Source organism: Xiphophorus couchianus, chromosome 1 (assembly GCF_001444195.1).
Source record: "Xiphophorus couchianus chromosome 1, X_couchianus-1.0, whole genome shotgun sequence".
Taxonomy (NCBI): Eukaryota; Metazoa; Chordata; class Actinopteri; order Cyprinodontiformes; family Poeciliidae; genus Xiphophorus; species Xiphophorus couchianus.
In genome coordinates, this window is record NC_040228.1 from 5183938 (window position 1) to 5199832 (window position 15895).

Consider the following 15895-nt stretch of genomic DNA (forward strand, 5'->3'; position numbering starts at 1 on the left):
GACATCAGAGAGACAGATTAAACATGATTTACACCGGAATGAAGACAAAAAACATAAAAAATAAAAAAAACAGAATTGATGAGAAAAGGAGACAGAAAAACAAAGTGATTGTATAAAAGAAAACAAGAATGGGTGAATGAAAGTAGAATGAAACAGAACGAGCAAAGATAGGAGCACTGGTGTACTTAGCAGGAGTGCAGCAGGATTAAAAGCTCTCTTATCAGCAGAGGGCACATTTGCATGTTGTACAGCATGGAATTTATGAGCCTTAAGCCCTCTCGTTTTCCTGGAGAGCCTGGGCTTTTGTCAAACCTGTTGGCGTAAATCCATTGATAGACCAGGGAGTGAGGGAGAAAGGAAAAAAAGAAAGACAAAAAAAGAGAGCGCTCCTCTTTTCTTCTCCTCTTGTTATTTTGCTCTGCAACTGCGATATGGCCACAGAATTCCCAATCTTTGGTCTCCAACCATATGCTTGTTAATAAGCTCCATGACCTGGCCTGCAGTGTGAAGGAGGACCCTCATAACAGGGGGGAAAAAAAACTTTCTACCAGCGATCACAGAGGATTTCCTTTTGTCTTTGTAACAAATCAACATGAATGTCATTAGAATGAGGACTACACCAGGAATCCAGCGTACACAAAACAGACAAGCGGGCTCATTTCCATAACAATCTGCAGAAGGAAAACAAAGGGAGCCTTATTATGTTTTAATCCAACGCTTTGTCCATCTAGTGAGGTTTTCCTCTAGGAAAGCAATTATTCTTTTCCCATCCTCCTGCAATGCCCCTATAACTTTCATAATTAGCATATCAGCTGCATTATTAATTAAAATACCAATGTGGGAGAGCATGGACTTAGCATAATGCCGGTGTCTGGTTGGTTTTAATTAGCATTCTTTCTGCTGTGAACGTGGTGCCTAGCTGGCTTGGAGAGATGACTGAAGATATAGAGATCTTAAAGTGAGAGAAGAGATTAGTTCACACACAGGTCATCTCTGCATGTCGTAACTAAGGTCGTCAGAGGAGCAGCGACTCATGAGAGAAGCCACAACCGGTCTGCCGTTAGCTCTTCAGACTGACAGCTACTTGCCAAAGGAAATGTAAAAAAAACTTTAAATGTATATCCTTGTTACATAGCATACTGTAACGGCTTTCTAACCAAAGAGCCGGAGAGAAATTTGAAGAGGAGCTGCAAAAGCAAACGATATGGATTAGCGGTGCTTGCCAGCGACTGACTGAGTCACACAGGACATGTCACTGTGTGGAATATTATCTCTGCCTCTTGAAAAGCTAGCTGTTAGCATGTCATTACAGAAACAGTCTTCAGTCAGAGGCCTCTTCAGAGTTGTTGCAACACTGACTGCTACTGGAGATCCTTCCTGCCCACTGCATCACCGTCCACAGTGACTCTTTTAAGATGATATGAGTTACAAAGATAACATTTTGCTTTTGGGTAAATTAAGTATTTTTTAAATGAATTGAATTTAAGACATTGATGTTTTATGAAGCTGTGAAAGAATCAAGCGTGACTCAATAGCCTCGTTAAAAAAAAAAAATGCAAAAACACTTTCCTAAAGGGTATCAGTCTTTTGATGAAACATCATCAAGTAAAATTCACTTAAATAGATTTGCACTTAATCTACACCTGTTAATGCATCTGTTCATATGAAACTAAATCTGATTGGAATAGGAATACAGGGTGGCAAACTGATAAAGCAATAAAAAAAAGAGGGGTTGCATTTTAATAGGAGTTTAACAAGACACCTAGATCACAGTTTAGTAAGTAGCTCAGTTTTGGGTTCGTGGTTTGGTATGTATTTAGTACAAGAGAAAGGAAAAGACAAAATGTAGGTTACTTTTCCATTATTAATGCAGAAAATAGCCCAGACAAAAACACAGGCAGCCAAAAGAAAACAACCCCTCCAAATGGAGAGATGATGCAAAGGTCTGTAGCCATCTGCTGGAGAAATATTTGAATATCAAAATCGAGGTGCATCGTGTTACAAAATAGCATGAAACGTAAAAAAAAAAAGAAGAAAAAAAAGTAGTGTTTGTTTTAATTGTTTTGATTTGGCTGTATCTTATTGCAAATATAAATAGTTATGTAAAACTGATGTGAAGTAAAATGACTGAACCCTCATAATGTGCTCACTCTTATTGTGTAAAAGAAGATCACCTTCATTCTCCATGTGATTACACGACTGATATTTGTACCATTGCATTTCAGTATGAATACTTGGTACGGGAAGGTACAGCTCACTTTTTCCAATAGAAATTGAATATTTCAAGATCCATAAATTGCACTGTCGATGCTTAACCGGTCAGTTTGGACCTTACAGTCTACACCCACCTCAGCACCCTGTCGTTGGGGCTTCCTTTGAGCAGCTCGCTGCCCGGCTGAGCGAGGTGTTGCTTATCGTGGGTCTTGGAAAGCTTCTCCGCAGCAGCGATCGGGCATCCGGAGAGGCTGGGAGGACGGAGGAGCAGAAAAGCCGATGAATTTTAAAAACAACGCCGAGCCGCTGACAACGCACATCGACATCACACTGATGCGGGCTGACACATTTGCTGTCCTGCATGCATGCGCTTGCAAATCCTCAAAGGGAAATGCGTATGCTGTGCAAGAGCCCGTCCAGCAGAAACGCTCATAAACGACACAGATTAGCAACGGCTCAGACGGGATACCTGCGGTGTGTGTTGCGGTTGCTGTTTACGTGGCCCTGACCGGTGCAGCCAGGAGTCGGACACTTCAGCACATTTTCATGCATGGCCAGAACTGAGCAGAAGAATCACAGATTCAGAAAAAAAAACACCACACAATCTAAACAACTTTATGCCCTCAAACTATCATCAGACAGGTCTTTCAAACCAGATTGGTTCTTTCCACAGATCTGCTATTTTACACTATCCAAGAACTTCTAATGCTGCAAGTGTGAACTAGAAATAATAATAATAATAATAAAACAGTGAAATCAAAATCAAAAAATGTAGCAGCCAGACAATCTTTTGGAACCACAAGAAAAGCTGCCATAATGATTCTGCCATTGTGAAATTTCCTCTCCTCAGAAATGTGTTTGTATTCAGAGAGAAGACCAACCCAAACTCACTCTCTGGGGGGATCCTGTCCTTGTGCGGACAGCCTGACAGGCTGCGGTGGTGGGGGTAGAGGCCGGTCACATGGCCCGTCCCGTCACACCCCGGCGTGGGACACTTGTTCTCTCTCTTCTCCGGCCTCTCTGGAAACAGACAGACAGAAAGAAAGAGAAATGAGAAGGGCAAGAATGAGGTGGGAGAGTGGGATGAGAAAGGAGGACAGGACCGAGTGGTTAATGCCATCAGACCGTCTGCTTGGCTGAGCGTGAAATCTAGACATATTTCAGACAACTGCACCAAAGCAACACCATCTGTATCCCTTCACGTCTTAAGCATCTGCGTAAACGCACAAGGTGTTTTCTGGATTAACCTGAATGCAATTCTGCATAGATTATTGAAGACTCATTCTGAAAGATGCCCTCTTGCTATAAGGATGTGACATTTTCAGAAGTCTTGTTTGGTAAAACAAGGCATCCTTCATAAACTATCCATAATTAAAGAGGTGTGCTTTCACTTCAAATCTGGTTCTGGTGTAGGATGCAAAAATTCTAGCTTCACTTTGTGGAACCATCCTGTCCGGCATGATGCATAAAAACCATGGTTGGCTTTTACTTTCTTTTTCTTTAAATGGTGTCATGTCGCAGGCAGTGAGGTGCAGAGGACTCCCGTACATTCCCACTTCCAGATGCTACTTGACATACTATTAGCTGGCATTTGCGAAGCAGCCAATCCAGTAGAGCCATTCATTTTCTTTGGCACTTATTAGCTGCACCCCTAGTCCAGATTTAAGGAAGACTGTAGATGTTAGCTTCTATGTTAGCGCCAAGATGGTTTCCACTATGTGTATTAATGCATATTAAGTTATGTTTGGTGTCTGAAATTATAAAAAAAGGAATTTGTAAACATTTTAAAGGTAAGGACTTATTTAAGAACTTGTGTTCTTTAGGTGTACAGAAGTTCTATCAAACTTTCCAATATTTCTAATAAGATTGCATAAAATCTGTAAAAGCTATGAAACAAATTTATGGGAACAATAACAATTGGAAAAAAAAATGTCTTGACTTTACATTAAACCATTTTTACATGCTGAAATACATTAAGCGATAATTGGAATATCTAGCAAATCTGGTTTTCATGATGATGTTTTTCATTAGTAAACTACAGTCATTAAAAATTATTATTTGTATTGTTTGTATTTTTATTATTTGTAAGTTATATATATATATATATATATATATATATATACTGTATTTTCAGATTATCCAAATGGTAGTAGGTGGCTGGAACCGAAATTCATTCAAACTTAAGTTTTTCTTAAAGTCACAGGACGTAACTTTTACAAATATAAACAAATCATTTAAATATTTGTTAAAACAATATCGTGAAAATATGAGATAAATAATTAGTGAAGAAAACCCGAGCTCCTCTCCCTTCTTCCGATAGTCCTGCTGTCGTCTGAACAAAGACATTGCTCCATCAGAAGCAACCAATCAGAGCCAGGAGGAGGGCATTAGTGCTGTCAATCAACGTCATGTACAGTCTATGCTACGCTGCAGCTCGTTCACCACACAGCAAAGTCTGCCATGAGTGCTAAGGTTAGTTAGCATGGCCACTGATGACGGAAGAAAAACAGTTTTCCTGGAATGGTAAGTTATTTCTCTGCCATTAGCACTTGTAGCAGTGTATGAACAGGAACAAATGACGGCGCTAAAATCCTCCTCCCGGCTCTGATTGGTTGACAGCAATAGCAGCTCAGGGAGTAGATGGAGGAGATCAATATTTCCACAGATTACCTGTCTAATATCAAACTGTCACAACTTGGTCACATTTTTAACACATATGTAAAAAACATTTCTTTGTGAAAGTTACATACTGCAGGTTTAACTAAGTTTAAAATGTTCCAATGTACCTTCAAAAACCTTGACTTTCCTAAATATAAGCCTGTAAAAACGGCCACAGAGATAAACATCTTTCCAGTTGAAATCCCACTCAGGTTTTCACTGGTACATCCATTTTGGCCCTATTGTAAATCAATGTCACATCTACTCTCCACAAACTTAACCCTCCTGTTATGTTGCAGGTTAAATTGACCTGTTTTAAAGTTTAAAAATTAAAAAAAAAATACTTGGAAGTATTTTTTTGCATGAAACTTTTTCTATTTGTCTTAATAGGTGCACTCTACATATAAATTGAAAATGTATTCATTTTACACATTTGCAACCTCCCCTGCATCTACTTTTTACATAGATACTGTTCGGGTCAATTTGACCCAGCAGTCAGGTTAAAGTGCAAAAAAAGGTAAAAAAATGTCCAATTCTATATGTTTCCTTGCCGCTATGAACCATATTTCACCCCCCACACACAAACACCCCCCACACACACATACATGCACACCCCGACATACACAAGCCCACTTTCTCACTACTGTCTTTACTTCAGTAGGAAACTGCGAGAAAGCAGGTGTTCATACAACTTTTGACAGAATCTGTTCTGTGTCCGTAGACAAACTCCACCCACTCTGAGTGACACTCAGCAGAAGTGGAGGAAAACATAAATATTCTCTGCATGACTCATTTATCTTGATTTAATCAGCGGGTCAATTTGACCCTGAACAGTATGTGTGTCTCAAGTTCAATTATAAAGCTCACCCATTGAAAGAAAAGAAAGTGTAATATAATTTTTTTTTTTTTTACCAAAGATCAGTTTCAAGGAAATTATTGTTCTTTTGTGTCTAGTTTTTTTTCAGTGGACATAAAAAATTTAAATTCGTCATTGATCCTTCATTTCTGAGAAATGATAAAACATAATTGCACAAATATTGATTGAAATGGCTAATATTGGAGTTCATAATCAGACACAAAAATGTATTGGAGGAATATTTTGATTTCTGACACTACTGCATGATTAAACGTTCCCTGGGTCAAATTGACCCACGAACATTTTTGCTGTACCTCCAAAACTAACATAACAGGAGAGTTAAAATGCCATGCCATTTAGCTTTTCAACCATCTACTTCCCACTGAGCATGATTTGGTTAAAATTACATTTACAAAATGTTCACATGTATCTAGGTTAATATTGGGGTAAGTTCATTTGAAAGGTAAATGCGGAAACTGGCACATGTAATTAAATATTGACAGGATGAGGGGCTGAACGTGCTAGCTTTGGTTTAGGAAGCCAGTATTTCATCTCAGTGAGTTCATTACACAGAAGTTACACATTGAGCTACTTGTGTTTAAAGCTACGACCAGTTGTGTGTGTCAGCTTAGATACTGAGTTACATACAAGTCCTTCTTGCATCAGCAGTTGTGTGTGAGACAGTTTGGAGTAATATTATAATCCATGCTAAACTTTTTCTGTTTTTGCAGACGTTGCTGTGTTATCTTGTTGCATGGTTTGATCAAACGTATTAACCTGCATTGAACTTTTTTCCCTAAAATCTTTTACAAATATGTGAATATGTCTTCATTTTAGCGTTCAGTTGAAAAAAGGGCTTTTGGAAGATGTACATGACATTGTAGCTATGATATTCAATACAAAAAGAGGTCCAAAATGAATAATTCAAAGACATGAAGATTGGTTTGTGCTTTCTCTCTTTTTTAACGACTTACCAATTTTGCTCATGTTTTTCCAATTTTTCATTTCTTTACATGGGAAATGAAAATGAAGGAATGAGATCTAAATTACAATCACTAAGTGAGAGTTTGATACGTAATAAACATACATCATTCTTCTTTGCCCCAAAAGTAAGAACTAGATTGAATTAAGCTAAGAATTAGGTCCCTCACCTGTCTATTTATTGAACAATTTAGCAGCAAAAAGGGGATTTTGAGTTGAAAATGTTGCTTATCTTGTCGATACATGGTTTTTGATTAAACTGAAATTAATTGTGATTCATTAATAGAGTCCTTGCAGTTAAATCGATTAAGCATTTTAATCGAGTTCCACTAGTCTTAACTATTTTTCTGTTCTAAATTGGACTTTTATTGTTTTGTTCTATTTTTTATTTTTATTTTAAAGCATTATTACAATTAGTTTTATGTATATTTTTACTTGAATCTTATTTGTCTTTAACTGTTTCCCCTTTTTCCTTTTCTTTTAAAGTATTATGAAATACTGTGTGTTTCACAAATATATTTTTTTAAAGATTTTAAAATGTATTCAAGTGGTATTTTTTGAAAGGTAGCCAATTAATTTTACATTATTATTTACATGTTTATTTATGTCAGAATCAGGTCAAAAAAAAGCAGTAATGGTCTGATTGAAATTGTGGCTGTTTGACTTCTTGTTTCATGTTTTCTATTGTTTGTTTAATTAACAAATACTTAAGTAAAATCAATAAAAACTAAGCGTGGTCCTCCCAAATGATTTTGGAGATAGGCCAGGAAATATCTGTGCCACTGGAGAGGAAAGTGGAGCAAGAGGACGGTGCGACGCTCTGTTGGCCTTCAAATTGAATGTTAACGAGACATGCATCTCCTAATTAGCGACGAGGAGAACATGAACGCCACCACAGGAGGGAGCTGGGGCCAAGGAGAGGGCAGCACTACCAGGCATGTAATCACACTGCTGCTTCACCGTGAGCATGACAAGTGGGCAGCGTGCCAGCAGTGAAATACGAGGCCCAAGCACACGTAAACAAACACTCCACGCACGCTAGCAGCGGAGCAACCCACACTCCTCCTTCTCCTCTCTTGACATGCTGTCTCCTCGGCCTTTCTTCGAGCACTTCCTCTCCACACTTCGGTGCCGTCTGCTCAGCTGGAGCCTCTTCATCCACGTTACAATGAAGACGGGAGGACCCGCACAGAGCTCTGTGACTCTCCGCTGTTTATTTGGTACAACTGTTTATCTGGACGCACTGCTTCCATGGTTAGGGTTTGGACATGAACATTCGCGCTGATTTACTTCAGAGTTTTCTCGTACTCTCATGCAACTGTTTGCTTTCGCCATAAATATTACAATGTGAATAGTATATATGACTATCTTCCGCTTTAATCGGGCGTCACCAGATCAGCAATCTAAGACTCAGACTTCCCTCTTACTCACTTGGGCCACTTCCTCTGGGGGAATCCTAAAATATTAGGAGTTGAGGAGCCATTTGAACTGGCTCCTCTCGCTGTGGAGAAGCAGTGGCTCTACTCTGAGTCCCTCCCAGATGAACAAGCTTCTCACCCTATCTCCGACAAATATCCCAGACGCCTTACGGAGTAAGAACTTTTAGTTGCTTTGTGGTCTTTTGGTCACTACCCAGAGTTTGTGACCATAGATGAAGGTAAGGAACATAGATCAGCCAACTGAGCTGTCTCTTCACCACAGCAAACTGCTGCAGTGCTCCCGTCATAGCAGATGCTGCACCAATCTGCCTATTGTTTGCAATTTTTTTTCTCATTTTTGAACAAGACCCTGAGATACTGGAACTCCTCCACTTGGGGCAGGACCTCTTCCCCACCCAGAGAAGCTCTACTCTTTGTCTGGTTCAAGATTGCAGTCTTGAATTTGGAGATGGTAAATGCCATTCCGGCCACTTCTCCTCAGCCACTCAGCAGCAGGTGTGATCCTGAGGACTCCAAATTTTATCCCCTCAACACTGTGGCTGGGCCTAGAAATTCTGTCTCTAAAAGTTATGAACAGAATCAGTGGCAAAGGACAATCCTGGAGGAGTCCAATTCTCACCTCTCACCTCAATGAGGCCCAAACGCTGACATGTGCAGTCCATATGAAGGTGTGTGATTGTATATTCAATAAAATTCTATCAATGTTCAGATGAGAACAATGACTCTCCTAAAGGCGACACAAGAGCCGAGCTGTCAGAGAGTTTGATATCAATACATCACTAGTTGACTGGAATCCTGATTATCTACATGTCTAAGGAAAACATGGTAAAACTACATTTCTGTTGTGCAGGTAAAATATTTTAGAGACTTTCTAACCTTTGCTGAAGTAGGTCTTCCGGATGATGTCTAGGTGCTTGGGTCTGTCCTCAATGGTGAAGTATCTCTGGTGGTGGAGGTCTGGAGCTCGGAGCAGCTCCCTAGGCCCGGCGGGCTTCACCTGCTCGGCCTTGAGAGCGATGGCCTGCTCCAGGAGACCCAGGTTCCCTCTGGTCATGTCGAACATCTCCGACTCATCGGTCACCGTGGAACGCTGAGACAGGCTGTCTTCATCATCTCGCTCATCGTCTCCGTCGAGGTCATCAAAGTCTTTGTCCTCCGACTTATCGGATCGCACTTCGATGACATCCGGGGAGGCCGAGGAAGAGGCCTTGTGGAGTTTGTAGTTCTCCAATCTTGGGATGGAGTAGTAGTCGTCGAGCGGGCTGGCCCTGTGGGAGCTGAAGCTTAAAGGAGGGCTGCTTTTGAAGTTTTGAAGCGAGTCGTACCTGTCGCTGCTGTAGTCCTCCTGAACGATGTGGTTTTCTGTCTTGATGTGAGTTCCCTGAGCTGCTGCTGTGCTGGTGATAGTTCGGACGGCGGTTGGCACATCAGATATGGAGAGGAAAGGCCTCCTTTGCTCCTCTTCATCTTTCTCGTCATCCTCCTCATCGTCTGTCGGGGTCTCCTGCGTCTGCTGCACCGACACCACCATCTCCTCCTCCTTTTCGCCTTTGATCTGTTTGCCACGGCTCACATGGTTGCTCATGTTAACACGCTCCCCTTGTTCTTCCTCCACCTTCCTCGCCTCATTCTGCAGAACAGATGACTCCTCCGGAGATCTTTGTGCCCCCTCCTGCTGATGCTTTGCTTCTTCACCCTGTTCAGCTGCCGCTCTGACATCTTCAATCTGCTGCACAACCACGCCAACAGCGTGGCCGTTGGAGACCCGGCCCAGGTGGAGCAGGGAGTCGGCCACCTCTTCGGGGCTCTGGGAGGGAGGCTGGCGCACCTCGGCGTCGGGCGACGTGCCTCGGTGCTCCGGCTCCACAATCACACACTCTTGCTCTGTGGAAGGCAGAGAAGAAGAGGTTCCAGCAGTCTGAGTCATGCAGTGAGCTCAAGCTTTTTGTCAGCAACATCTCTGTCATCGCTTGCATCACCTCGCTGCCTGCGAAGCGACAGTGCAGTGAAAACGACCCGCTGCGACAAATCTGCAGCTTGTAGATAGAGAAGGAGAATTGATCCAGTTCTAATCAAGAGGTATTGCAGCACATTTCGTCTTTACTTTGTGTCCTCACTCTCTTGAAGATGAAGAAGCACAGCACTAACTCACCCTGCATAGTTTCATATAGTTGCTTAAAACATTCTGAACTTTTTACTAACTTTTTAAAGTGGTTTTAATGATCAACACGGTGGGATTTCTGCGGGCTTTTATGGGGATCTTGGTTTCTTTTTCACATATTTTTCTGTTCAGATTGTTGAGTCACCAAGCATCGACCTACAGTCTCCTGCAAAAGTATTCACACCCTTGAATATTTTCACATTTTGCCCTGCACTTATCCTAAGCCATTTTCTCATCTACTCAGTTCAGCTTCACTTATCCTCTCAAACAAAGGCATTTCAGGAGAATAATGCCGTCACCACCATGCTTCATGGTGTTTTTAGGATGATGTGCAAGTGCTACTTTTCAACCATGAATAGCATTTTGCATGTGGGTCAAAATACTTAATTCGGTCTCATTTGAACAGTGCAATTTTGGGTGCACCATTAATCAGCCACAAAGTCAGAGTCAAGTTTCGGAAAAAAAAGCAAACAAACATTTTTTAATCAAATCTACAAAATCTACATCACCTCTAACTCTGCATTTCTGTAATCTGTCAAGGGCATGAAAATTGATTGAATGTGACGTTTACTCCATTAGAAGTATAAGTAGGCATTCAAGTGTTTTATTTTCAGAACACTTTTTCTGCCAAACTGTGTTATCTTTTAGCACTGTTGCCTTGCAGCAAGAAGGTCCTGGGTTTGATTCCCGGATCGGGGTCTTTCTGCATGGCGTTTGCATGTTCTCTCTGTTCATGCGTGGGTTCTCTCCGGGTTCTCCGGCTTCCTCCCACAATCCAAAAACATGACTGTCAGGTGAGTGTGTGTGTGCATGGTTGTTTGTCCTGTCTGTGTCTGTGTTTCCCTGCGACAGACTGGCGACCTGTCCAGTTTGACCCCTCCTCTCGCCCGAAACGTTCGCTGGAGAGAGGCACCAGCACCCCTCCTGACCCCACTAGAGACAAGGGTGTTAGAAAATGGATGGATGGGTGTCAACTAGTAAATATTACCCTGTTGTTATTCATTTGTGCAAGTTTTATGCATTTATTGTTATTGACTTTGAAGTATTGTTTATCTTTGTTGCCTTGTCTCCTCGTCTAAGACAAATTTCTCCCATGTGAGACAGAGGAATTATGTTAAGTAATAAATATAGCTCATATTTTCTATTTTTCCATAAATTCTTTTAAGTAATTATCATTAGGAGTAAATGTTTGAACGGTATTAAACTAAGAATGATATTTAGCTTTAACGTCCATAGGAATGTTTTCTTCTTTTAAATTGTCAACAAAGTGAAATATAAACCCATAGAAAACAGCCTGATGGCTTACCCGGATTGTTATAGCAACCTCGTAAAATGGAAAAATTTTGCACAGGTTGTTGCTTTCCAAAAATTCCTCAGCTTAAGCTCTGTGTGAGAAACCAACTCCTCCTCATAAACTACTGCGAGGTTACGGGATGCTTCATTCACAAGCTCCATGCTGTCTGTGTGGAAAATGCTGTTTCAAAGCAAAAATGGCTGAATAATGTCTTAATTATTTAAGGAGAGGAAGCTGATGGAGGAAACTTACGAAGTCAGAAGTTTTGTCTAAAGTTAAAATTAAAAAAGATGAAAAACCTTCAGGTTCTTAAGCCTTACCTTCATCATCTGCTGATGTTTTCTCCTCCTGCTGCTGCGTCTCCTTCTCCTCTTCCTCTTCCTCCTTCCCCTTCATCAGTCCATCAGCATCCTTCTCCAGGGGCTCAGCCTCTATCTCTTCTTCCTCCGCACCTCCATCCTTCTCTTCCTCCTCTCCTGACCCGGTGACCGCCTTTTCCACCTTCCCTCCATCCTTCTCAGCTTCCTCCTCTGCCTCGCTGCTGCCGTCGCTCTCGGCGCTGAAGCCCTCATCCAAGGCGAGCTTCAGGGGGTGGGACTTCCTCTTGGAGGCGGGCTTCTCCGCTTCCTGTTCCTGCTCCTGCTCAGCTTCCTCCAGACGGCGCTTCCTGGCGATGGGGCAAGCCAGAAGGCTTGTTTGGGGAGGAGACACAATCGGGAACCGTTTTAGGACCAGAATCAAGTTCACCTTTGACCTTTGTGAAAGCTCATGCAGTATCAGGGAGCAGAAGAAAAGAAAAAACAAAGGAAAAAGTTTAGAGATGAAGAAGCATGGAGCTGATCTTGCAGTATGACATGTGGCCTGCGGGTGGCGCCCCGCTCGCTCCCCTAGACATCAAAACCAATCTCAGCCAATTGAGTGGAACGTTTAATGAACAACTTGTATGGAGAGGCGGGCTGGCGGGCGAGGCAGCAGAGGGTGAAATCCAATAAACTCCCTCTTATTCGCACCTGGAAGTTGCCGAGGGACGATCTATAAACAAAGTGCATCTGAAATTGCCTGCTGAACGAATACACATGTAAACAGATAGCTAATATCTTCCCTTCAATAAAGAGGAGTCACAATCCGGTGAACCTCCACCCTCCCACCCCCTTTAGGCATCACAGGGTCTCTGTGGGCGACAGCACATGTGTGGAGTGGAAGGAGGAGAAATGAGGCTGAAGCGAAGGAGCCGGACAAAATCACATCTAGCTGCTGTTGGCTTCAAGAGTCAGAGCAGGAAAACAGCTGCAAATGGCATCTTTTGATTGGCTGTTATTCATGATGTAGTTCAGATTCCTCTAATCTTAAGTGACGCTTTCATATTAACGCTGCAGTGTGTCATTTATATAATTTTATTTTTTTGCATATTTGTTGAAACTGTCACCATGTCATGACAATTTATGAGACAGATAATCTGTGAAAACCTTGAGCTCCTCTGCTCCTCCCAGTGTTCCCAGTGCTAACTAGAAACAACCTACAACAGTAGGTGGGTCTTAGTGCTGTCAATTACCGTCCGTATGGTGCTGCTCACTTCCCCTCCCTAGCCCTCTCCTTGCGTTGCAGCTAGCATAGCCTGTTGTGAATGCTCAGGCTAGATAGCATGACCACAGATGATAGCAGATAAACAGTTTCCCTGTAAAGATAAGTTGTTTCTCTGGCATTAGCACATTTAGCAGCAACTATACAAGGTTTACCGACAGCACTAAAACCCTCCCCCTGGCTCTGATTGGTTGTTTTTGGTCTGGAGCGGTACATCCAGACCAAAACGATCAATTGCTCTAGCTCTCTACAGCAATAGCTCAAGGAGAAGATGGAGGAGATCAATTTTCTTCACAGATTATCTGTCTCATAGCATACTGTCCTGACATGGTGACAGTTTCAGCAAATATGTAAAAAGCATATTCCTTACAATACTTTCATATTGCAGCATTAAAGCTGGAAATGCAACTCTACATATCCAAGTAATCAGAGTTGTATTAAACCATAAGTGCTTCATTTTGGATTCTTTTAAAACAGACACCATGTTGCCTCCATTTTAGTTTGTCAAGTTTTACCCAAGCACAATTAAACTACAGCCAAATGTCTCATCAGTTGAAATCTGAAGCTTATTGTCTCTAAAGTGAACGATTATTTTTTATAAAGGCCTTAAAAATGTATTTATACTTGTTGAATTTTTAGAAATACATCATTATATTACCAAAAAAACCTGCATCCTTTAATGGGATTCCGTGTGAAAGACCACCATGACGTGGTGCCTACATGTGGAGCAGGAGGAGAATGATACATGGTTGTAGTTACAAATAAAAATCTAAGAAGAGTGGAGTACATGGAGGGCTCCCTCTACTTTAATACAAATAAAAAATTGTTCTGCCAAAGAACTTGAGAGAAATCTACTGATTTGTGATCATTACATTCATTTAATTATTGTTCTTACACTATATTTAACTTAGCCTTAGCTTGCTCATATGACAAGAGAAAATTTCAGAGAAATTTCAGTACAAATATCAAAATCTAAGGAGGTTGTTTTATCTTAAAGTTCTTGTACTGCCTACAAACAATCCGAACATATCCAAATGTTTGGCGTAGCGTGGAACACCAACGTGTTTGGATATTTTGACGTGATGAAGCCAAAAGGTTTCAGTAAGGCTGTTAGTATTTATTTAATTGAAAGAGGCCATCTTGTGTCCGAATGATGTTGACATGTAGAGATTCATAGGTCAGTTACTTCTTTGCCTGATGTTGGCATTTACTAGTCTTGCTGTGATCACTGTATTGTCAAGTTTGTCGCATCAGATCAAACTGCAAGAGTCCCAGCTTTTCACTGACACGTTGTGTGTGTGTGTGTGTGTGTGTGTGTGTGTGTGTGTGTGTGTTCATCTAAACGCGGGACCTGAGTGCACAGCCCACCAGCTGCCCATCAGGTTTAATTAAAATGTTATGGATCATTCGTTTTTCATCTGTAATCCACGTTGGGACTCAAGTGTTTCTTGGCTGTGAGCAGCAACTCAGTGTTCGGTCTGCTCTTGACTGCCTGCTGTATAATTCATATTTTTTTTTATTTATGAAGTTAATAATATTGTATTTCTACAGTAAAAATTGATTAATTAATTAATAATGAATTCCCAAGGCAACACATAGTTTCAAAGCCGAAGGAAAAGAAAGAATCAGGACATTGAGATGTTGAAGGGGGTGGTAGAAGCCTGACAGTCGAATTAAAAGCTGATGCCTCGCTTTCACAGTTAAGTTTAGAAAGAGCCACCCAAAATATCAAAGAGTCTAATAAGACTAGTTTCTTAGATTTGGGGTTTTCGGAAAGAATGGAATCCCTTTGACACAGCATCTGTGGCCCCTAAAATATGAAATATGATATTGGTCTTGGAAATAAATCATGATGACGATTTCAATTTCTTGTATGAAATCAAACCTTTTAATTCTAACATGCAATCTTTTACTGTGTTATATTATCAGCAGAAAGTGAGTCATTCCTTGTTTTTCATTTATTTTTAATTTTCTGCTTTCATGGCCAGTTTTTGACAAATTAATCCAGTTTAAATGTGTTTGCTTTTAGGAGTGGCAGCGATGTTGTTAGTTTTTAACCTTGAAATTTGCGATGGAAGCACTGAAGTCATAGCTTCCCCTAAACACAGGTCATCAACAAACATCTGGATTAACAATATTCCTGGCGACAGCCTTCCTGCTCACTTATCATCTCCCTTCAGTGTTCTGTCTGGGATTTCTCCCATTGAAGTGGATTTCTCTGGTAAAATTTGAAACGGGCAAATTAATGAACAGGAGACATTGTGAACAATGACATTGGTTTTCCACGCTGTTTTAGTATTGCTGTCTGTCTGTAGTTTTAGCAGTGGAAGAAGTGAGCACAGGCATTCAGTCCTTGTTGGCTGCGCTTCCAAATAATGAATTAGCATTAGCAGCTGCCTCGCAGTGGAGGACGAATGTTTAATTTCCGGTAAGCTTCTTAGCGTCAAACTGGTAATGACAGACGTCACGGGCAACAGCTGAGGGTCCAGACCACAGGACTGGTTTTCACCAGGCTGCAGCCCTTATTTAAAACAGAAAAAAGAATCAAAATTTTTAGCCTGTTGGTCTCGTCTGAATGTAGCCTTAGCAAAAAGGTTGACTGCCAGGCTTCCTCAACACGATTCGCTTTACAGCTAGATGTGGATGATTAGATGGTTTGAAAATGACTTCTCGAGTGAACGTTTTGGTTGTTTTTTTTTAATTCCTGCAGT

The 15895-nt window shown here is 41.2% G+C and overlaps 1 protein-coding gene across 3 annotated transcripts in view; it reads right to left on the minus strand.

Annotated features, from left to right (window-relative positions):
- Positions 1-15895, minus strand: part of myt1b (myelin transcription factor 1b) — a 145738-nt gene that overhangs the window by 23161 nt on the left and 106682 nt on the right. For all 3 annotated transcript variants that reach the window (XM_028017581.1, XM_028017590.1, XM_028017600.1), the window contains 5 exons: positions 11924-12294; positions 9025-10032; positions 3106-3234; positions 2684-2774; positions 2349-2465 (listed from right to left, as the gene is read on the minus strand). In XM_028017581.1, the coding sequence (XP_027873382.1) occupies positions 2349-2465; positions 2684-2774; positions 3106-3234; positions 9025-10032; positions 11924-12294 (1716 nt within the window). The remainder of the gene's footprint in view (positions 1-2348; positions 2466-2683; positions 2775-3105; positions 3235-9024; positions 10033-11923; positions 12295-15895) is intronic.